The sequence below is a fragment of the Nyctibius grandis genome, chromosome 19 (genome assembly GCF_013368605.1).
Source record: "Nyctibius grandis isolate bNycGra1 chromosome 19, bNycGra1.pri, whole genome shotgun sequence".
Taxonomy (NCBI): Eukaryota; Metazoa; Chordata; class Aves; order Nyctibiiformes; family Nyctibiidae; genus Nyctibius; species Nyctibius grandis.
Genome location: NC_090676.1, coordinates 8,698,720 through 8,718,874, shown reverse-complemented (window position 1 = coordinate 8,718,874; position 20,155 = coordinate 8,698,720). Strand labels below are relative to the sequence as shown.

General features: G+C 43.6%; 2 protein-coding genes across 3 annotated transcripts; one reads left to right on the top strand and one right to left on the bottom strand.

The window, feature by feature from the left end:
- Positions 1–3,156: 3,156 nt before the first annotated feature.
- On the bottom strand, positions 3,157–12,235 carry SPATA2 (spermatogenesis associated 2). Of its 2 annotated transcripts, none has more exons than XM_068416194.1 (3): positions 12,008–12,235; positions 8,648–9,073; positions 3,157–6,870 (listed from the first exon to the last, which is right to left on the bottom strand). In XM_068416194.1, exons 2-3 carry the CDS (start codon positions 8,963–8,965, stop codon positions 5,617–5,619), a joined length of 1,572 nt encoding a protein of 523 aa, XP_068272295.1. In that variant the 5' UTR covers positions 8,966–9,073; positions 12,008–12,235; the 3' UTR covers positions 3,157–5,616. The 2 variants fall into 2 exon arrangements, with proteins under 2 accessions (XP_068272295.1, XP_068272296.1); XM_068416195.1 differs by having other exon boundaries at positions 12,018–12,235.
- Positions 12,236–13,106: 871 nt separating this feature from the next.
- On the top strand, positions 13,107–19,906 carry RNF114 (ring finger protein 114). The gene is made up of 6 exons (XM_068416193.1): positions 13,107–13,255; positions 13,902–14,052; positions 15,137–15,243; positions 16,001–16,115; positions 17,026–17,133; positions 17,910–19,906. The coding sequence occupies exons 1-6, from the start codon at positions 13,131–13,133 to the stop codon at positions 17,973–17,975; spliced, it is 672 nt and encodes a 223-aa protein (XP_068272294.1). The 5' UTR covers positions 13,107–13,130; the 3' UTR covers positions 17,976–19,906.
- The last annotated feature ends 249 nt before the right edge of the window (positions 19,907–20,155 follow it).

The window sequence follows — 20,155 nt, the reverse complement described above, 5'->3', positions numbered from 1 at the left end:
AAGCAGCTGCCACATGCAAGTTGTCAGCCACACACTGCAGCTCTGATCCTGCACTACTTAAGACTACTTGGAGCTTTGACGTTGTCTTCAACGCAGTGAACTGCACAATGCAGAATTAACTAAAAGCCCAGTGTAAGAAAGGAAAAACAAACGGGTGGTATTACCCAAGTCAGAAGGTATTTCACATCCTCATCTCAAAGCAGGGACTGCTATGAGAGAGCTCAGCCTGAACAGAAGTACCAGGACCACCACCACTTACACTCAGGATCTGCAGCACTAAGAAAGGATCCCACCAATAAGAAATATCAGTAATTAAAACAATCTCTAACCTCATCTGAAGGTCCCTGCAATATGACTTCAGTGCCTTCCAGATCCTGAATGCTGGAAGAAAAATTTCTTCTTGATGCTAAGGAGAAAAAAAAAAAAAAATCAGAGCAGGTTGTTTCATTTTTATCTGGAACATTTCCACCTGCCCACCTCTTTTCTGCACAAAGCCTTTCCAAGTTCAGTGGAAGTCCATGCCTGGCTTTAAGCACAGGCAATATAGGATGCTGCTGGGTGTCAGGAAGATTTCCATAGCCCCTTTGCCTCTGCTACCACAGTGGAAAGCCAGACCCACTGCTGCCAGCTGAGAGAGAATCACGAGTAGGGGCAGCTGATAGTAGTGGTGGACCAGCAGTAACCATAGCCTCTAACCCTGCTGTTCCTCAGGGTAAGGAAACAGCAAACCCAGCTCTCCGGGAAGGCATCAGTGGCAGCATGGCCCAGATGGGGGAAGCGTTTTGCCTGCATTTGAAAAAGCTTGGAGCAACTCTGCCTTACAACACGGCAGAGACCAACTGGCAGCACCCCACTGTCCCTGAGCAAGGCAGTATCTCCCCTGCTTGCAGGGACGCCTGAGGAGATGAGATCCTTTCCTTTGAAGAGGTCATGGCAGCAAAGCAGCTGTTCCCAAAAAAGCAACAACTCCCAGCAATGCCAGAGCTCCCACAGCCTGTCTCACACTGTGAAAGTGGCAAAAGCAGTGCAGGAGGGGAAAGATAAGGAATTATAAGGATTGCTCCACTTTGGGCACTGCGATGTGCCATGAATTCCTGGTTACGGGTCAATCATCCCCACAGCTCTACATGGACAGCCTGGTATTGCAACTGCCTTTCCTGACTTGGGCACAGAGTCTGGCTGCAGTAGCTGCCCATCAGCACACCGTCTGCCTCCAGCGCTACACGGGTTACCTTGTCGCAGGGCTCTAGATTCCGGTCTGAACCAAGGACCCACTACACAGCATAAAATATGCTAAGATATTTTAAATGCAGAGAGCTTTCAATGCTGTAAGGAACAGCCTCGCTTTCCACGCATTAGCACACTGAAATCTGTACAGCAAGCCTGTCAAACAAAGCAGCTGCTCTCTGGCTCTCCTACACCTCTCCTCAGATGGAAGAGCTTCAATTATGTGGCATGTCTGCAGGATTTTAGAGTTAAAAGAGCTGCTGCCATAGCACATACTTTAACCTTTTGCCTTCCTCTAGGCACTAAGAAGATCTGATGCACTAGTCTGTTCATTTTCATATGGTGGCTCAACGCCAAAGGTTGCCCTCGGAGTTTGTTTTTCACGGCAGGGGTGTAGGAGTACAAAACCAGAAAGCTACTTAATTACTGATTCCCTGCCCTTACATTTTCAGACTTGCAAGACAAGTTACAGGAAATATTTTCTAGGGGAATATGATCAACTGTAGGAAAAAATTAAAGGTAACTGCAATGTCCAATTTTACTTAATTTCATACAAGAGCTCTAAGGTATTCACGTACTTAATCTTTAGACAAACACGACCACATCCCATGATTTTCAGAAGGAAGCATGGAACATTCTTCACAAATAACACTCAGGAACATTTGTAGCCCAACTAGTTGCTGCTTAGATACCACAGTAATGGCCATGCTAAAAGGCATAATTAACTCCCACTGATTTCAGAGAAGTAACTAAATCAGAGCTGAAACAGGTACATCAACATGTTACCTTAACTTCCAGTCACCTCCTGCTTTTCTCCCAGTTACTCTGGCAACGTATCAATTCACCACGCTCAGATTAGCTCCTGTTTTTAAACAAATACTAGAAAGGTGAATCTTTTCCCCTAAAAAGATTCTACAGCATAATTAGCAACATGTACTAAAAGCTTGTAATCCACAGCTGTCTTCCAGAAAAAGTAAATATAAGGAGCTGTCAGATCAAACCATCAAATCTGAACTACTTGACAGTGTATTAAACATTTAAACTTCTGTGGAGAGCAAAAGACACAGTGGACACACATATAGGTCTGTAGTCAGAAACATCAGACAGTAAGACAGCATGAAGTCTTGTTTTATATGCACCAGAAATACAGCAGCACAAGAAGCATAGCGGTGTAAGATAAGATTTCCTGCAAGAATATTTTAGTTACCTTGAGCCTGACTTTTATAATCATTTCTGATACTTCCAGTAACCTCGACAGATCATGAGAGGACTTGTAGAAATGGCACTTCAGGCCTTTAAGCATTCACCTGACATGCTTTAACACAAAAAAAACAAACGAAAAAATTTATCTAGTTTGGAACTTGAGAAGTTATCCTGCTCCAGAGCTAGCAGGATGAAAAAGGAGACAGAAGGCCGAACTCAAGCGCCAAAAAGCACACCAATAGTATCCCACATCCTCTGCAAGATGCAGCTCACATCAGGAAGCTAGTCAGAAAAAGTGCATATGACATCGAGAGTCGAGGCTGGAAATCAGTGTAGGTTAGCTTCCCATCGCACACGAAGCCTGCACTCTACCCCACGTTAGTCTGTCTGCTGCAGACTGCTGACATATTGGCTTACATGCTCTTATGGAACAAACTGAGTCATGCTGCTCAGACTTGAAAATAAATGTTTTTTAAAAAGCCCTGCATTCTGCAGGCAGTACATCCCATTTCATAAAGCTGAGGCTCACGATACACACGCTCTTGCCCGTTTTGCCCCCAAGATTACCTTTGTGCACCAACTCATTTCCGCATGCAAAACAGTTGTGAAACAGACAGCTACATGCACTCAACTTTAAGAAAAGAGTTAAGCCTTTTCTTAAAGGCCTCTTTATTTTTAAATTCCTTCAAAACATAATTTAAACAAATCAGATGCAAAACACCTGCATTTTAAATTAGCATATATTTTACTGTATCAATCACAGCAACCTCATACAGTAAGATACACAAAAATAGAGCATGGTATCACTTCAATTCAACACAGTTTTGTACTACAGTATTCCATGACATATATACACAGGACTTTTTCAAAGCAAGTATAGTCCCTGCTATGTTCACCGTAAAAATTACGTGGCATCACAGTTTTAGTTATTCACTGTAGTGTGAGTAGCCATATAGAAACTGAACTAGTGAACTAGGAGATAACACTGTATAGCAGCCAAACAGGCATGACACTTCAGAAGGTGAACAAAAACAAAATAACCACCAAAATGAAAACCACCCTTAGACTGTATTTTAATAGTAAAATTGTTTTTAAATTCTTCACTATATACATAATGTATCTACATTTGTGTCATATTTATATATATATATATTTATAAAAAACCATACAAGATCTTGAAAACCTTAAAACCATTCACCTAAACAATATTCACCCCAACCTTCAGGGTCAGCAAGGCAACACTTGCCTGTAACATTACGTTCAGTTGCAGTCGCTTGATTCAGAAATTTCCCTGATTGCTAAACACACACCATTCACTTTGTTTCTTAGTGCAAACTGTACAGCAACTTACTGTTCTCAGCCCTCTGTAAGACTCGGGTTTCACCTTATTTCCATAATACTTCTGACACCCATTTATGGCAAAAATTATTTTAGCTATTTTACAACATTAGCCTATATAGTTTCCCCCTTACCTACCTCAAGCCCTCCCCCCACCCAAAAAATGTAAGACAAACGATCATTCATGCATGTTTCTGTCACACAGGGATCAATGGACATCTAAGTTAGAAGCCTAGACTCTAACAGTGTTTAAAAAAACCCTAAGTGAATAATTTTAGTGCAAAGTGGACTACAATAGATTACATTTCAGCTAGAGTTCTTTACAGATATTTTAAACACATTTAATTCTGCACATCAAATTAGGTTGCCTGATACTCTGTTCTAACTAGCTAGTTGGAACAAGGAAGTTAGAAGGATTCTTGTGGGTTTCCTTTTAATAAAAAACTAAAGCCTACTCATAATCAGGTGTTGTTTGGGGGTCAAACTGTACAGAGCCCAGCACAACAGAATCCTGGTTCTCGGCTAGGGTTCCTATGTGCTACAGTAATACAGATAAATAATATTATCTGATTAACATCCGTAACTGATGGGTTTACTTTAACAGGACGCACAAACGAGCTCTGATTTTTAACCAGGCCAGTGCTTTACTTGCTGGACTACACTACAGACTTCGTAGTGAATTTGGAAGCAAGTGTAACATTTCTACTTAGAATTTCCAGAACCACAAAGGAAAAGCATGCGTTGAGAACCAAAATCCTGCAATTCCTAGACAAGACTACACTTAGACAAGTGGTAGCCTTATCAGAGGGAAAAAAATGTCAGATTAAAAACCAAAAATTGATCAGAGCCAAGAACATCAGTCTGCCACAGTGACTATAACAAGCTATGAAATACAGTACAAGGAAAAACAAAATGTCATCTGAACAAATAACCCAGAGAGACTTCATAGTTATAATGATTTTACCACTTTTAACAACTCAACATATTAAATATTTATTAAAAATAAACTGTTTCCAAATTACCTATTTACAGTACAAAGAACAGTACTTAAAACATGTGCAACAGAAAGTAAAGAAAATTAGTACTCATCTGGAAGGACAACACTCTGGGCATAACTTAAGTGACATGAATACATGTTCACCTTTTTTAAAATACCGTACAGTAAAAACCAGTAGGATGATATTGGCAACACCAGAAAATAACGCATGTGTTGTCCAGATTCAGATTACATAAGCTTGGGATAAACAACCGGGACATAAGGGGAGAAGGAAGAAAGATAAAGACGAAAGGAAGAGATGCTGTGGTGTTTGCATTTTGGAGATCAAGAAATGCAGACACACTTCAAAAAATAGTCCTTGTTGGCAAAACAAGCCATGTATTTCTTGTACATTTTAAAGCCATACTTTTATCAAAAACCGTCAGTAGCTCCATCACTCATAGAAAACGAGAATCTTAATTTTTAGATTTTCTTTTCAAGCCTTGCATGGTTTTATCTGGGCAAGGAGATGACTGCAATGTAATAGAAAAGTGCGATGTCACTTTTCTAAAACGCAACAGCTGCCAAGTTTTAAAGAAAAATGTGCTCTTCTCCCCCATGTAAATTGAAAAGTAATGATCATTTAGGAGTTACCTAAATTATAGCAGCATGAAATCTAATGTATCTGCAGCATCTGTGAAGCCACAAAAATCAAGAACTGGCACCTGATCACTGAACTATGGTTCCAAATATTTGGACATGCCATTTTTGTAAGAGGTCGGTGTATTTTTGTATCAGTGGAGTCAGTACATTAGTCAGGATAGCCCTTTCCCCTCCCCTTTTCCTTCCGCTCCAAAACAGACTAATCAAGTCTATCTATAAACTACATGGGACAGCTGGGACGATTTATAGTTTAACTGATTGTTAGGCATGAATCTGTGAAGCTCGCTTTTTCTACAGCAGGGATCGTAATAGTAAGCATTGAGGCAACTGTCACATGAGACTTTGGAGCAAAACGTGCAAGTGTTTGCAGCTCCAGATCGGTTACAAAAGCCGCAGCGCGAGGTGCCTGAAGGTTTGGATTTGGAACTGAATTGAGCAGCTCTCTCTTGACTCTGAGTCTGTGATGTGTACTGAGATTTCTCCCTTAAAGCAGACGCAGGAGACAAGCCATCAGTTGGAAGCTGTTTGATTGAATAGGTGCTCTGTTTCACTGCTGGGTATTCCTGCCTGGAGCTGAACAGATTGTCACACTTTTGGCAAACAGAAGTGCCACAAGGTACGCCACAGTTTTGGCACTTGAGGGAAGCTGTCTCTTTGGCTAGGTGGGTGCGTTTGTGGTAAACAGGGTTGGCATCACTTCTCAACAGCCATACATCAGGCTTAACAGCTTCTTGTCTTTTAAAATTTAACATACTTCTAGAATCAGGATCAGTATATAAATCTAAGTCCTCTTGAGCAGAAAAATAGGAGTTGTAAGCGGCATTTGTTCTTAGCATGCCATTGTGATGAGATGAAGTTGGCAAGAATTCATCTGAACACCCGTGTGGGGAGCTTGACATTGTCAGAAGAGAGGGTGACGGACGGATAATTTCATCTTTAATGTCATCTTCTGCATCAACTAAAATTGGTTCTTTCCTGAGACTCAGTGAGCTCATCAAAGGTGGTTTCTTACTTTCCCAATAATTGTCGTATGTGTCCACTGATTTAGAAGGCTTGCTCACCTTTGGCTTAAAATAATCTTTAGAGGCCCGCTCACTCGCCGATTTCTGGAGTACCATTCGTGCCATGGAAGCACTTAAGTTTTCTTTGCATTCTGCACGCCGTTTCATGGCTTCTGAGCAGCCTCTAACATCTTCATTGCTATTTTTTCGTTCATTTATGACATCAATCTCTGAATAACCTTTATCCTTCACTTGCAAGTGAATTTCAAGAAGCTGCTCACATTCCACTTTGGCCAAAAAGAGTTCAAATGAAACCATTTTCACTTGAATGGCATCAACCTGCTCTTTGAGCTTATACATTGTTCCCAGTTCTTGGACATAGCCCATGTAGTTCAAAATCTGCCTTACATCATCTTCAGTTAGAGCAGACTTTACATAATAAACAAAGGGTCCAGTGTAGGTCTAAGGGGAGTGGGGGGGAAATAAAAGGAAAACTAGGTTACAAATTCAGTGGTGGACTAGATGTTCAGATAATTCAGTGACAGATACTGTAAAATTAAATAGAATAATAATGACAGTGAACACATGCAACTCCCATGGCAAGATGAACTCCATTTCTGCATCCCTCCTGTTCAGAAGATGGAAATTCTGCATGAGGCAAATTCAAAGTAGGAGAGTTTTCATTCAAATTGAAATTCTGATTAGCATAATGTCCTCCCTGTTGATTTAAATCACTATGCTATACACTGACATTAACTTTTATGCGTAGCAGACATGCTTGCATTTACAAGCAAGTGTACCATGAAAGGTAAAAAAGCAGATATTTCATGTACTGCTCCTGGACAGGGGCTAGCTAGAGATAACAGGAATTACTGTGGGAGTACCGAAGCCCTCTTCAATTCAGCTTTAAATATACTTGAGGTGTGCACTTTTTTGTGTAGCGTTACTACGCAATTTCAAATGTTTGTTTTATTTAATTTTATATTAGGTCAAGAACTTCCACTAAAGAAGCCCCAAAAACAGAGATACGAGTTTGTGCAAGTTGAAATATCCTTAGCATCTGGCATACCAGAGGTATGTTCTTAACCCAGTTCAAACTGGTTTGGATTGCAGGCAAGAGTAGCCTGCCTATCACATCTTTGTACAGAACAGGTTCTGGATCCACAGTGCACAACCACAGCCAATATCAGCAGTGCATCAAGTGATATCCTCAGTGGATCAGCCAACATTTCAAAGGCCAGAACTTAAGCACAATGATGAAGATTTATAGAGAGATCTTGAAGAAAGGAAGTTTCCCCTTGGGGAAACAGAGAACTCTCAAATGGTCTGATAATGTTCAAATTCTCTGCTAAATAGTGAAATGGTGTCTTTTTAAGAAAAACAAACCAAAATACCCATCACTAGTGCAACACAACCTGCAAATGACTTCAGACACCTACACCAGCAGTGTTTTTATCCAGCTTTCAAGTCTCAAAACTGCTCTTGTAAGTCACCTGCAGCATTCATTACTGAAATGCTGCAGCAGATTTAAATAAGCATAAAAGAACAGGTAAAAGACAGAATAGAAAAATCAAGAGCAGAGAACTCACTATCTGACTTCCAGCACCCAAGCTGAGCAATATACAAGTTTCTACTTTTCCCTCCACGACCCTCGCATAGGTAAATAATTTGAAAGTACATTAAAATAAAAACTTTATGATTTGAGAACTGATAAGCAGATAAAAGATATTCTGGAAACAATTCTTTCAGATAAGTTCATTTACCATTATCATATAACTTGTGGGAACCTCAGCAAAGCATCCACGTGAAACCATGCATTGGTTGTTAGTACTTGTGCTCCATTAATAGCTGTAGCAAGACTAAAATCAAACTTCGACTGAGGTTAAACACAACTTGACCACTCACACTAGTGAAAGCATCTCCAAGTAGAAATTAAGACACTGTAGCAGGGTCAGCTTAACAAAAACCTTAAATAAGCTCTTCCTCTTATTTTACGGTTACAATATAAATGCGGATAGTACTTGTACTTCTGCTCTCAGGATACTCTCACCAGCACAAACTTCACTTATTTTAAATGGAAACTTTCCTACGGCTTCTGTTTACCAACTGCATATAGACAAATATATACATTATGCTAACAGGCGGGGAAAAAGGAGTATTTAAAGGAAATGCATGAAATGTGTTAAAAGAAAGAATAACAAATCATGTTCTCACTATGGCCACACATAAAATGTCTTACCTTAATATTTTTGAACTCCTTTTTCCAGGGGTAGAGAAAGAGATTAATTCCAACTGTCTCGAGCATGCTGAATGCATTCTGGAGAGAATGTAAACTTGAGGATTTCACAGATCTCAGTGAGTTTTCAGCCATCTCGTAAAACTTTATCAACCGGAATCTATAAAAGGGATCAACTTTGGGAAGGCAAAGGAAGGCTGCCGCTGCCACCCGCAAATACTCATCATTAATAGGACGCTGCTTGTTGTCAGAGGCATTCAGTTTGCATTCATGGAACTGTACATACTTCCTAAATAAATCGTCTTTATATTTTGTATCCATTGAAATCAGTTTTTATCACACACTTGGGCAGCTACCTTGTCTCTTTCATGGTTATTCGTCAGTCGGTCGATTATCTGGCATTAAAAATCTTCAGTAATGGCAACTCTTCTGGAATAAAAATTGAAAACAAAGACAAGTCATCACAGTTGCATAAATCCCAGATGTCCACAGCATCTAACTGCTTCACAGGGTTCTATAAAATGGTTCACAGAGCAGCAGCTCCCAGAACACCCTCTTTAGGTTTCTGAAAAAGCGCAGGAGTCTACAGAAATGCCGTTGTCCTGCTTTTCACTGTCATTCTCTATTCCTCTTCCAGTTATCCGCCTAAAACAGCACAACAAACCTACATCAAGCAAGGCACTGAGAGTCTGATACGATAAAGCTGGTGTAGGCTCAAGCCCATACTGAGGGTTCCTTGGCTTCGGGAACCAAGGCAAAAGTAACCCACAGCAAAAAAATGAAAGGAGAAGTACCAGGTTTTAAGGGTCTCTTCTCTGCATTTTATTTTGCCCTTTCAATTCAAACTACTTAGACAAACATTATTTTAATCAGTCACTGTTTTGTTTTGGTTTTGCCCTGCACAGTGCTATGAAGATTTAAAAACCCCACAAAGAAGTTTCATTTTGCTCAACTTGGGAAAGCAGCTACTTTTTTTTTGTCCCTAGGGGCACAGGACTGCCCATAAACTGAGCAGATTAATTAACCTTGCCTTTCTATTTCTAACATTTTCTCAGCTTTTGACTGCCACTCACATTCCACCTGATGGCACACCCAGGCCATCACTCTGCTGGGAGAACTCTGCAGCCATCCCACAGAGACCAGACTCCCCTGAACACTGCAAAGGACAGCCAAAGTTTCAGCTGAATGCTGGCAGCTGCAAAGATGATTCTCATCTTTTCAGCAACAAGCTACACCTGACATTTTTCACTGCTTTATTAGAACAGAGCAAAATCCTTCTGTTTTTACATCATGTACATTTTTGCTCGCAGGGATAGTTGCTTTTAGGTATATACTGATTTACATTTTCATCTCACTGAGCTCACATACTACACAGAAAAAAGCTTGTGACAAAAGCAACTTCCTAATGCTACTTTATCAAAAGGAAGGTAATTAATGGGCCAACGGACTCCATCTCAACTGCCTGAAGAACTTGTGATCCAAAAGCAGACCGCAGGCTTCGTTTTTTAAATGAAAATGCAATCCAGCCCTTACAGACTTCCCAGCTGTGAACCAAAGGGAGGGGAGGCAGGGGAAATCAATGCACTGTTTCGGTTATAGTCAGTCTGAAACAGCACTTGAGAAAAGACTTTCCACCCAATATTAATTGCAGCTTCTAGAATACCGATCAATGCCCCCACACACTCCTGTTAAAATGAAAATCACTGTTAAGAGCAAAATTAACTGAATGAAAGGAGCCAGAACACAAAATAGATGGGGGGGGAAACACAAACCAACAACCAAGAGGTCAGGAAAACAAACAAACAAAACCCGCAGCCTAGCAGTTAATTTACTTGACGAAAGGCTGCACTTAACGACAACATCGTGTGGGAAAAGTTAACTAGCAGTTCAATTTCTGCTCAAAGGCACACTGCTCTCGGTCTTTCCACACTCAGAAATTGCACTGATGTCAAGAGACAAGCTGTGAATCGCAGGAAACGGGGAGCTCTAAATTAACATCTGAGCATAAGGGACAGGAGTAAACCCTTCTCTCTCCCCAGATCTTTCCTCCTTAAGTCGTGCAAGATGAAGTCTGTGGACAAAGCCAACAGAACGCCTGTTCCTCAGCACGAGGAGCTCCACGAGAGAATTTCAGAGAAAGATCTCTGTCTGGCACATCAGTAACACACGCCCAGGACAAGGAAGGATCCTGTGCTGACAAGGAGCTGGATTAAGTATTACAGTTCTTCCACCTCCACTGTTAATAACGACTAAACAAAAGCGCTTGGTTACATGTACAAGATGTCAGCATTAGGGAAGTCCCCAAATTAAAGTCCTTCATCAAGGCCCTGCAGACTGTGACACCCAAAGCCACTGCCAGCTCCGATTCTGACTTGCGGTTTGTACACAAGCCAGAGTTCACCGAGCTGAAAGGCAAAACACGAGAAACCAAACACACCAACAAGCCTCCGCAGAGCTGCTCCTCTGCGTGCAGAGCTCCCAGAAGCAAAACATCCCCGTCCCCGGCAGCCCACCAGCGCCAGGCAGGCTCCGAACTGCTAACAACCATGGTTACAGGGCTCGATAAAAACCTCACTGTGTGAGCAGGCACAGATAAATATAGTTTTAAGAAACACAGTGGCTGATGGAACGGAGAAGGTGACAAGGCCGTTTTGCTGCAAATTATTCACTGAAAACCTCTAGGTTTCAGAGATGCGTGAATAATAAGTTCTGATCCGAGTCCAGTTTCTGCTGATGAGACAATACGACGTTTCCATCCATCTCCTGGGTCAAACCTCAGCCGAGGGAACCAGCCCCCCTACCTACCCTGGCCTGCTCGCCAGGACACGATCACGCAAAAACCTTTACAGCAATAGGGGATAAACACGGGACAGGTACAACCTTCTCCTACGCCACGCTAAGGCGCCCAGGAACGCCAGGCTCTCACCCGACACCTGAACAGAAAACTAAGCCGAAAACAAAGGCTATTTAATAGCACAAGGGCACACCGCACCGCTGAGGAGTTCCAGACCATGAAACACGGGGGAAGGAGGGAACAACACACAAATTAACACTCGCTCGAAGCCGTTTCGCTCCTCGGTTCTCACGGAGACACTTGTTGCACAGACGCTCAGCCCGGCCGGTGCGAGGAGCCGCGGGCACGGCCCCGGGACACCGCCTTCGCCCCTCCGCCGTGAGCGGCACTTGCTGGCCGCCGAGCCCCGGGGCCGGCCCCACAGGGCTTCCTCCTGCCTCTCGCCGGTAACGGGGCGCAGCGCCCGCCGCCCACAAACCCGTCGGCCCCTCCCCTCAGCCACCCGCGCTGCGCCCAGGGCCTACAGCCCGGGCGGACAGAGCCCCCCGCCCCGCAGGCCCGGCCCTCACCGCTCCGCGCCTGCCGCCAGGACCCGCCGCCGCTCCGCCGGAAGCGCCCGGTGACCCGGATGCGGACTGCGGACCCCTCGGCCCCTCACACGCTCCCGCGACGTCACAGTCGAGGCCACCCCCCTGGAAGGGCCGCCGGCTGCCAGCGGCGGGGCACGCCCGCCCTCACGGCTCGGCCTCCCGGCACCGGCCCGGGGGCTGCCGGCGGCCAGCAGGAGGGGGCGGCTGACAGCGGCGCCCCGGAAGTGGATGGCGGGGGGCGGAGTACCGCCGCCTGCCGCTGGGAGCACTTCCGCCGCGTGACGTCAGCGGGGCCGGGCGACCTCCTCAAGGCCCGCCGGGCCGCGGGGCCGCTCCGGGCCGGGGCCCGCTGTGCTGCGGGGGGACGCGGGGCTGAGGGAGAGGCAGAGGCCGGTCGGGCCGGAGGCGCAGGCCACGGCCGTCAGGGTGGGCCCGGGGTGAGGGCACAGGGCGGGCAGGCCTCCCGCCCGGCCCGCGGGCCTGTCCCGGGGCTGGGGGGGGGCGCAACCGGGAGGCGAAGCGGCTGTTTAATTTCTGCGGGGTGTGTCTGTGCGCTGACCGTGACAGCGATCGGTTATCGAATCGTGGTTCTTGTATGAACGGTTTTGTATTGGCGCGGCTGGGGAACCGCAGAGGAGCTGCGCTGCCCTTCACTCCGGCGGCCCGTGGTTATTCCAGAGCCAGAATCAGGCTTTTGCCGTACGCCAAAGGAAGGAGCCGCACCCGCGCGTCCCGGAGCTCCGCGGTGCCTCCGCCCCCGCACGGCTCACGGTGTCACACGGGCCGGGCTCACCCGGCAGCCCGCGGCGGGCACCCGCCCCCGTGCCGCTGTCTGCCGCTGGGCTGCTGTTCAACTCGGTCGTTCCCCCCACGCGGTGCAGGAGCGCTGCCCGCTCTCCCCGCCGAGGGCCGGCACCGGCGCCGCGGGGGCGGAGCAGATTCGGGCCACGCCCCCATTGCACACGCCTATTAGGCGTGACCACGCCCGCCGGGTGTGACCACGCCCCCGTGGGCGTTGTCTCGGCGCGGGGGCGGTGCTGCGCCTGCGCAGCGGCCACGCCCTCACCCGGATGCCGGCGGGGCGGGGCGCGGCGGTGGGAAGATGGCGGTGGCGGGCGGCGGCTCCTCCCGCTCCCCGGAGCGGCGACACGACCCGCTGTCGCGCTTCACCTGCCCTGTGTGCCTGGAGGTGTACGAGAGCCCGGTGCGCGTCCCCTGCGGACACGTGTGAGTGGCTGCCGGCGGGGCGGCGCGGTGTGGGGGGCTGCGGCGGCGGTGGCGGTTCGGGGCCCTCTCCGCCCTCGGCGGGAGGGAGCTGGCGCTGGGCCCGCGGGCTGGGGGCTGTGAGGCCTTGGAGGGAGCCGCGGTTCGGTTGCCCTAAGCCTTCCCCTTTCGCTCCCTCGGGAGCGGGGTGGCCCTGGGCGGGCCGGGACGGGTAAGGCCGCCGGCTGCGCGGCGGGGGCTGGGTCGCGATGGGGGTGATGGGGTCAGGCAGCGCTGCCTGGGGACGGGGGGGCTCGGCAGGCAGCTCCGCTCTTCAGCAGCGTCTCGTGGGTGGCCTGGGGCTTCCATGAAAGGGGAAAAAAAAAGGGAAAAAAGCCAATATTCTTTCACTTTCGATTACTTTCCCTCCTGAAAGTTATGGAAACCGAGGGAGCAGAGCACTGTCCAAGAGTCAGTAACCCTGAGCATAACGAACTAGAATTGTACTCCTCCCTTCATGCACAGATGTCAGCAGGCTGCTGCTTTATTAGATACCATTTCTTGAGCCTCCGTTATCACTTAGGGCAGAAGCCATGGAAGGGCTCTGGATGTTTACGCTGCGTGTTCCGGAGGGCTGTTCTCACCGCGTACTGTTTTTCTCCCTCCCTAGCTTTTGCACTCCGTGCCTGCAGGAATGTCTTAAGCCAAAAAAGCCGGTTTGTGGTGTGTGCCGCAGCACCCTGTCACCTGGTAGCCGAGCTCTGGATTTGGAAAAGCAAATTGAAATGACAGAAACCACTTGCAATGGCTGCAATAAAAAAGTATGAAAGTATTTGGAAATTAAGTGCATGAGATGGGCCTGTTTGGCCGTACTGCTTAGAGGGAAATAAAGTGCTTGCTTTTCAGCTTTCTGCAGAATCAGGTCAAAATGTCTGTTCTGATAAGTGCTGAAGATACTTTATATAGGCAGCACCCAAATGTTGACGTTCTTTCCACAGTTATTTATTGTTACCTCTTCAGGAAGTGAATTTCAAGTGAAAGATACTGATTTTAAAATTACAGTAAAATATTGCTTCTGAAGTTGCTTCTGTGAGCATGTCTCTGTGGGAGGAATGTTGTAATGAAACAGTAGATGTGGGTTTTAGATAGTGAAATTTATTTGTTTTCTTTGAAATGGTTATGAGTCAAAGTTGTCTTATGTGAGTGGTGTATTCCATAGACTTACTGTTTGTTAGCGTCTTGCGTGTTGAATATCTGTATGGCATCCTTCCTGTCATTTCCTTTCTCTTTGTAAAATTGGGCTTCTTAGCGTTAATTGAATGTATAGGAAAATATCTTAGCAGATGGCAAAACAACAAGAAATGGGTAATTAGACACACTCCGGTGAGGGTAACAGTTGAGTTAGTTTCACTTTTTGTTTCTGGGTAGTATCTTCATTCTCTCTTACTTCCAACTGATAGAAAACTGTAGTGCCTTGAATTACAGATTTCCTTATTGTAAATTTGAATTTTCATTAATGAGATTGAGCAATTAGCAATCAATCTACACCAAATCTGTACTATAAGCCCCGTTATTTTCCATACACTGTCTCTTCTCCTCAGTGACCAGGTAAACTGGCTTTATATGAAGCATATTTTTTTTAGACTATAGTACAGGTTAAGAAAAGTGAGTTGTCCTGAACAGTGTTGTATTTGTAAAATATTACAGGCAGCAAAGTTACAGGTTAACTAATCTATATAATCTCGAAGCTTTCTGCCTCACCAGCTGAAGTGTTTGGGTTTTCCTGCTTTAACACTGTCTGCAGAAAGCTCCTTTGTTTTGGATGTTTACTCCTTCTGCTTGAAAGTGTAGGAGTAACTGCAAATAGTTTATATTAACCTTGCTATGCAATTGTTGCCTGCACAGATGTATCTCTCAAAGATGCGTAGCCATGCAGCTTCTTGTTCAAAGTACCAGAATTATATAATGGAAGGTGTGAAAGCTGTAACTAAAGAACCACTTCACAACACCAGGTAATTAGCTCTTCTCTGGAAATACTTTCTTTTTTGCCACAAAAACAGGGCTGTTCCTGATTAATTGTTAGGAAATCTCAATTTTGATTCTTCTGAGAAGAGTCCTTTTATCTTTAAAAAAATTAACTGCATTATGGGGTTTCATGCAAACTGTAGAATTTTGGAGTCAAAGCAGACTTTTACCTATTTGCTCAATTTGAGTATTAATTGTTTTAATCCTTTCACATTGTTAAAAACTAAGCCTTAATCCTGTATCTGTGCACAGGCAAGCTATTCTGCTTTCTGCCTGGTCTATGCACTAGACGTCTTAAAGATCAGGGTACTCTTGTAAATGTAGCTATTTTTAAAATAAAACCTTTGTCTTTCTGTCTCTTGATTGTCGTAACTGATAATGAAGGGAAATTGGTATTGATTGCAGTGCACTCATCTGCATTGTAGTATACTGGTTGGTACCCTGTGCATTTAAAAAAAAAAAAAAAAAACAAACCCAAGATGATAAATGGCATTTATAACATTTTTAGAAGAGCTCTCATTCCGTGTAAATACGGATGATACTAAGAGTTCCTTAAGCTATTGCTGGGAATTAAAAAGCTGATTCTTAAAATCAGCCTGTCTTAATTGCATAGAATAAGACTATTGCTTTAAATTATTTGTATTCTTAAGAGCTAGTAAGACAACTTTTGAGTATTGAATCCTAAAGCTTTTGCTTTTAACTTTCTTACAATAATAAATAACCTCTTTTTCTCCCCCCAACCAGGAACTTTCCGAATCGCTTTACTTTTCCTTGTCCATATTGCAGCGAGAAAAACTTTGATCAAGAAGGACTAGTTGAACACTGCAAAACATTGCACAGCATGGATGCAAAACAAGTGGTAAGAAAAAGTCTTGGTGCAAGAATTGCAATGAAGTCTAATGTTAAATCCCTTTGAAACAATGAATTAGAGACTTACTCTTGAAGTTAAGTACGTATTTATAATTACTCCCGTTAAAGTCAAATGTGGGTATGCTGTTTGTGCATTTAACTTTTACATAATCGTAATGTTGGTTTTCGATACATTCTCTGGAGGTGACTAGTCTCTGTTCCCCTTGCAGCTAGGTCACCTCTTCCTCTCATATTTGAAAAATGGCAGACATTCAAAGTTAATTAGGCACAGTAACAAACATAAAATTAATAAGATATCATTTCAGAAAAATGCCAGGCATTTAATTTTCCCCTCTGCTGTTTTCAGCAAGAAGATATTATAAACTATTAGGAAGAATGCTTGCAAAAAATAGCATATCATTCTAGTAGTCTTTATCTGCTGATACTCCCTCTCATATAAAAGGAATTGCAAAACATGAAACTGAATTTGAAACTTGCATTTTTCTGGAAAGTTCTTCGGAATTCCAAGTTATTTAGAAAAGAAGTTCCTTTTTTCCCTTGGAGAGAAGTGATCTTTGCAAAGGAGATCAAGGAACTTTTCTGTTACTGGGAAATAAAGGCTGAAATCTTCTAAAGCAAACAGCTGTAGTCAATTCTGATTTTCAGAATGTAGAGAGGAGAGCAAGCCATTCTAGTTCAGAGGTCTAAGACTTGAATTAAAATTATTCAGGGCTATCTGAGGCTTTTGTATTAAATGTCCCAGCAAACTAATTGACATCACTTTGCATATAGAATAGTGATTGTCACAGACCTCAAACTTCGATCTTCCATGCTGTCTCTGTCCTGCCCTTCCTACTGCAAATGTTAAAGCACTTAACCATTGGGGCTTAATTGGCTTTTTGGGGTTTTTTTTCTTGAAGGTTTGCCCAATTTGTGCCTCAATGCCATGGGGAGATCCAAATTACAGGAGTGCTAACTTCATGGAGCACCTTCAAAGACGACATCGCTTTTCATATGATACTTTTGTGGTATGTGTTTCCTCTCCCTTGGAATACAGCCTGATGACTCTTAAAACCCAGCTTTTCCACATAGCCACTACTGTGAAACCTCATCCATGCAGATGGTATGAGAGTGTCCTGGTTTTGGCTGGGATAGAGATACCTTTCTTCTTAGTAGCTAGAATAGCGCTATGTTTTGGATTCAGTATGGGTTTTGGTATGAGAAGAATGTTGATAATACACTGATGTTTTTAGTTGTTGCTAAGAAATCAAGGACTATTTCAACTTCCCATGCTTTGCTAGTGTGCAGGTGCACGAGCAGCTGGGAGGGAGCATAGCCTGAGCAACAGATCCAAATTGGCCAACGGGATATTCCATCTCATGCAAGGACATGCTCGGTATATAGATGAGGGTTGGCCAGGAAGCACTCTCTCTGTTTTCCAGGATTGTGTTTTTGGGATTTCTCTCCTCAGAGATCGCTGGGCATTGGTCAGCAGGTGCATTTGCCCTGTGCATCACTTGTTTGTATATTCTAGTATTATTTTTCTTCAATTATTAAGCTATTTTTATCTCAACCCACGAGTTTTCTCAATTTTACGCTTCTGATTCTCTCCTCCATCCCACTGAGGGGGAGTGAGCAAGCGGCTCTGTGGTAATTAGTTGCCGGCTGGGGTTAAACCGTGACAGAGAGAAATTGGATTATTGGCAAGTCAAAGGAAGAGACAGCTTTTTCCTGTTCTTATTTGGTGTTGTATCAACCAGCATGGCTGTTGCAGTAAAAGAATTTCTGTACCCTTTGTTCATAGGATTATGATGCTGATGAAGATGATATGATGGCACAGGTTTTGATGCGTTCTTTGCGGGATAAATGAACCAACTAGAAGATTAACTGTAAAACCAAGCTTCCATGAGGGGGGAAATGCCCAGCATCCTTGCACTTCTCCCTGTACATCCCAAGACGAACTCAGGCATCCAGAAATACAGAAGACTTTTTAATCCCTAGCTCTGTTTCAAATCCTGGTTTGATATTTCTGTACCACTCAGTCTTTTGTTTATATGGTCTGTGCCATTCAACCCTGTCAGCCTAATTTTCTTACTTGCCTCACACAAAGCTTAATTGTAGGTCAACATGGAGGAGACAAATCTGTTTACCTATGCCTATTTCTTAGTTTCTTTTGCAGTTGTGTTCATTTGACTGTCTAAAACCAAAACCATTCCAAATGGAATGGCCTGAACTAGTTAATAAATATATCTTCCCAATTTCATTTACATATCTTAACTGATAGTATGAGAGGTGTATTTGTAGCTCTGTTTTCCTTTAGTGAGACCTCTAGGTGCTAACTGTAGTTGTCAGACCAGCTCTCATTTAAAGTGACCTATGATGCCTGTGATTTCATGTTTCCCAGTGTTTAAATTCTTACACTCAGCCTCTCAACTATATGGAAAACATGTCTTCAGTATGAGTCTTCAAACTACAAACTGTCTTAGCAAATCTTTGCACCTGTGTAAGCAACTAGTTCAAAATATTTTAGTTCTATGCATGATTATTACTTTCTTCCATACTTTGACCATAATTTATAGCCTAGAAAATAAACTTTAATGTTGGTCCTAGTTAAAATGCATCATTTTTAAACTATCTTAGCAAATACTGATGATGTTTGCGGGCTTTATGATTAAATTGGTGTTTTTGAAACTGGTTTTCTAGTGATTTTAAGCCTTATGTTGATAGGGGAATTCAGAAGGTTTTTTTCAATACTTCTGCTTTCTATTTAAACTAAAATTTTCATATCTATTCCTAGTTTTCCCATCTCTCAAGGCAAGCTGGTAGCAAAACTTATCAGTAGTTCATAGCACTTGCATAGCACTACCTTCCTGCATTACAGATTTTAACAGGTATTTCGAATTCCTGTTCTTCTTGTAGATGCTGCTGAAGTAGCTGAAGCTGTACTTAGATTGTTTTCCATATAATATTGTATGGGAAGTATGCAGGTATAGCTTTCCAAAAAAAAAAAAGTGAAATATAACCCAGAAAGCAGGATGACAGTTCCAGTACGTGGCAAATGGATACTCTATATTCAAGTCTACTCTTTCACTTTTTAGTTTAATATATTCGTTACCTGCACAGTCCAGATGCTGAGATCTAACGATCTAAGACACCTGACCAAACTTGTAAATCACAGTAGTGTTGAGATGTCTAGTCTAATTTAAGCGTGTTTAATTGGAGCAGTGGACCTGCACCACCACAGAATTGAGTACTAATTAATTTATTTGACCAGTAAACTTAATACCATTGCACTCTGCAGACTGCAGCATAGCCTTACCCTTAAAACAATGAAACACACCCCAGCTAAAACCTCTTGATTAAACTCTGTGTCCAGACAGACCTCTAACATATTTAAGTTGAGCTTGGTTTTAGTATGTTTTCCCCAACTTGGTATGGGCAATTACAGGCTCATCTTTAAGGTTCTGCTTGGTGACGGGAAGCTGAGTCTTGGGGCAGGGGAGAATCTCATGGTACTGTGGAAAAAGTACTGTGTTTGGGGTTGGTTGTTTTTAATGCTTGACCTGCAAAGAGATTGCAGTGTGTTAGTGGTTGGATGGGCATTTCTGAGTTCTGGCTAGAACAGTTTGGTGGTACCCATTGACCGGAATCCAGATTTCTGCTACTATTCTAAGTGCACTTCCATGCAATTCTGATAAAATGTTTAAGGAGTAGTTAGAAGCTTCCAAGCAATTACTCTGTCATGTTTTTGACTTTTGAAGACAAGTTATAAATTAAATGACCTTTATTTGTAAAATCCTATCTTTGTGTCAACTCTTGTAATTTCTTCCTCGTGGTCTGTACATTTCATTTCAGCACCTCCCTAGAAACTCTTCTTGCCGGCTGCATAATGCTTCAGGGAGCACAACAGACATTGAGAAATGCAGAGACTTCAAATAATATTCCAAACAGTGGACTACACAGGTTATGAAAAATAGTTCAGATTGAGTTCAGAGCAAGTTCTTCTAGAGCTGGCCAGAATACTGCAGATGCAGTCTTGTATGTGAATCC

What these genes read in the sequence shown, in the direction of transcription:
- SPATA2 (XM_068416194.1), bottom strand. Translation starts at nt 8,965, where the DNA reads ATGGATACAAAATATAAAGACGATTTATTTAGGAAGTATGTACAGTTC. An exon ending in AGGAGTTCAAAAATATTAAG is followed by an intron (nt 6,871 to 8,647) that starts GTAAGACATTTT and finishes CACTCCCCTTAG; the next exon opens with ACCTACACTGGACCCTTTGT.
- RNF114 (XM_068416193.1), top strand. Translation starts at nt 13,131, where the DNA reads ATGGCGGTGGCGGGCGGCGGCTCCTCCCGCTCCCCGGAGCGGCGACAC. An exon ending in CGCGTCCCCTGCGGACACGT is followed by an intron (nt 13,256 to 13,901) that starts GTGAGTGGCTGC and finishes CTCCCTCCCTAG; the next exon opens with CTTTTGCACTCCGTGCCTGC. An exon ending in GCATGGATGCAAAACAAGTG is followed by an intron (nt 16,116 to 17,025) that starts GTAAGAAAAAGT and finishes TTTTTCTTGAAG; the next exon opens with GTTTGCCCAATTTGTGCCTC.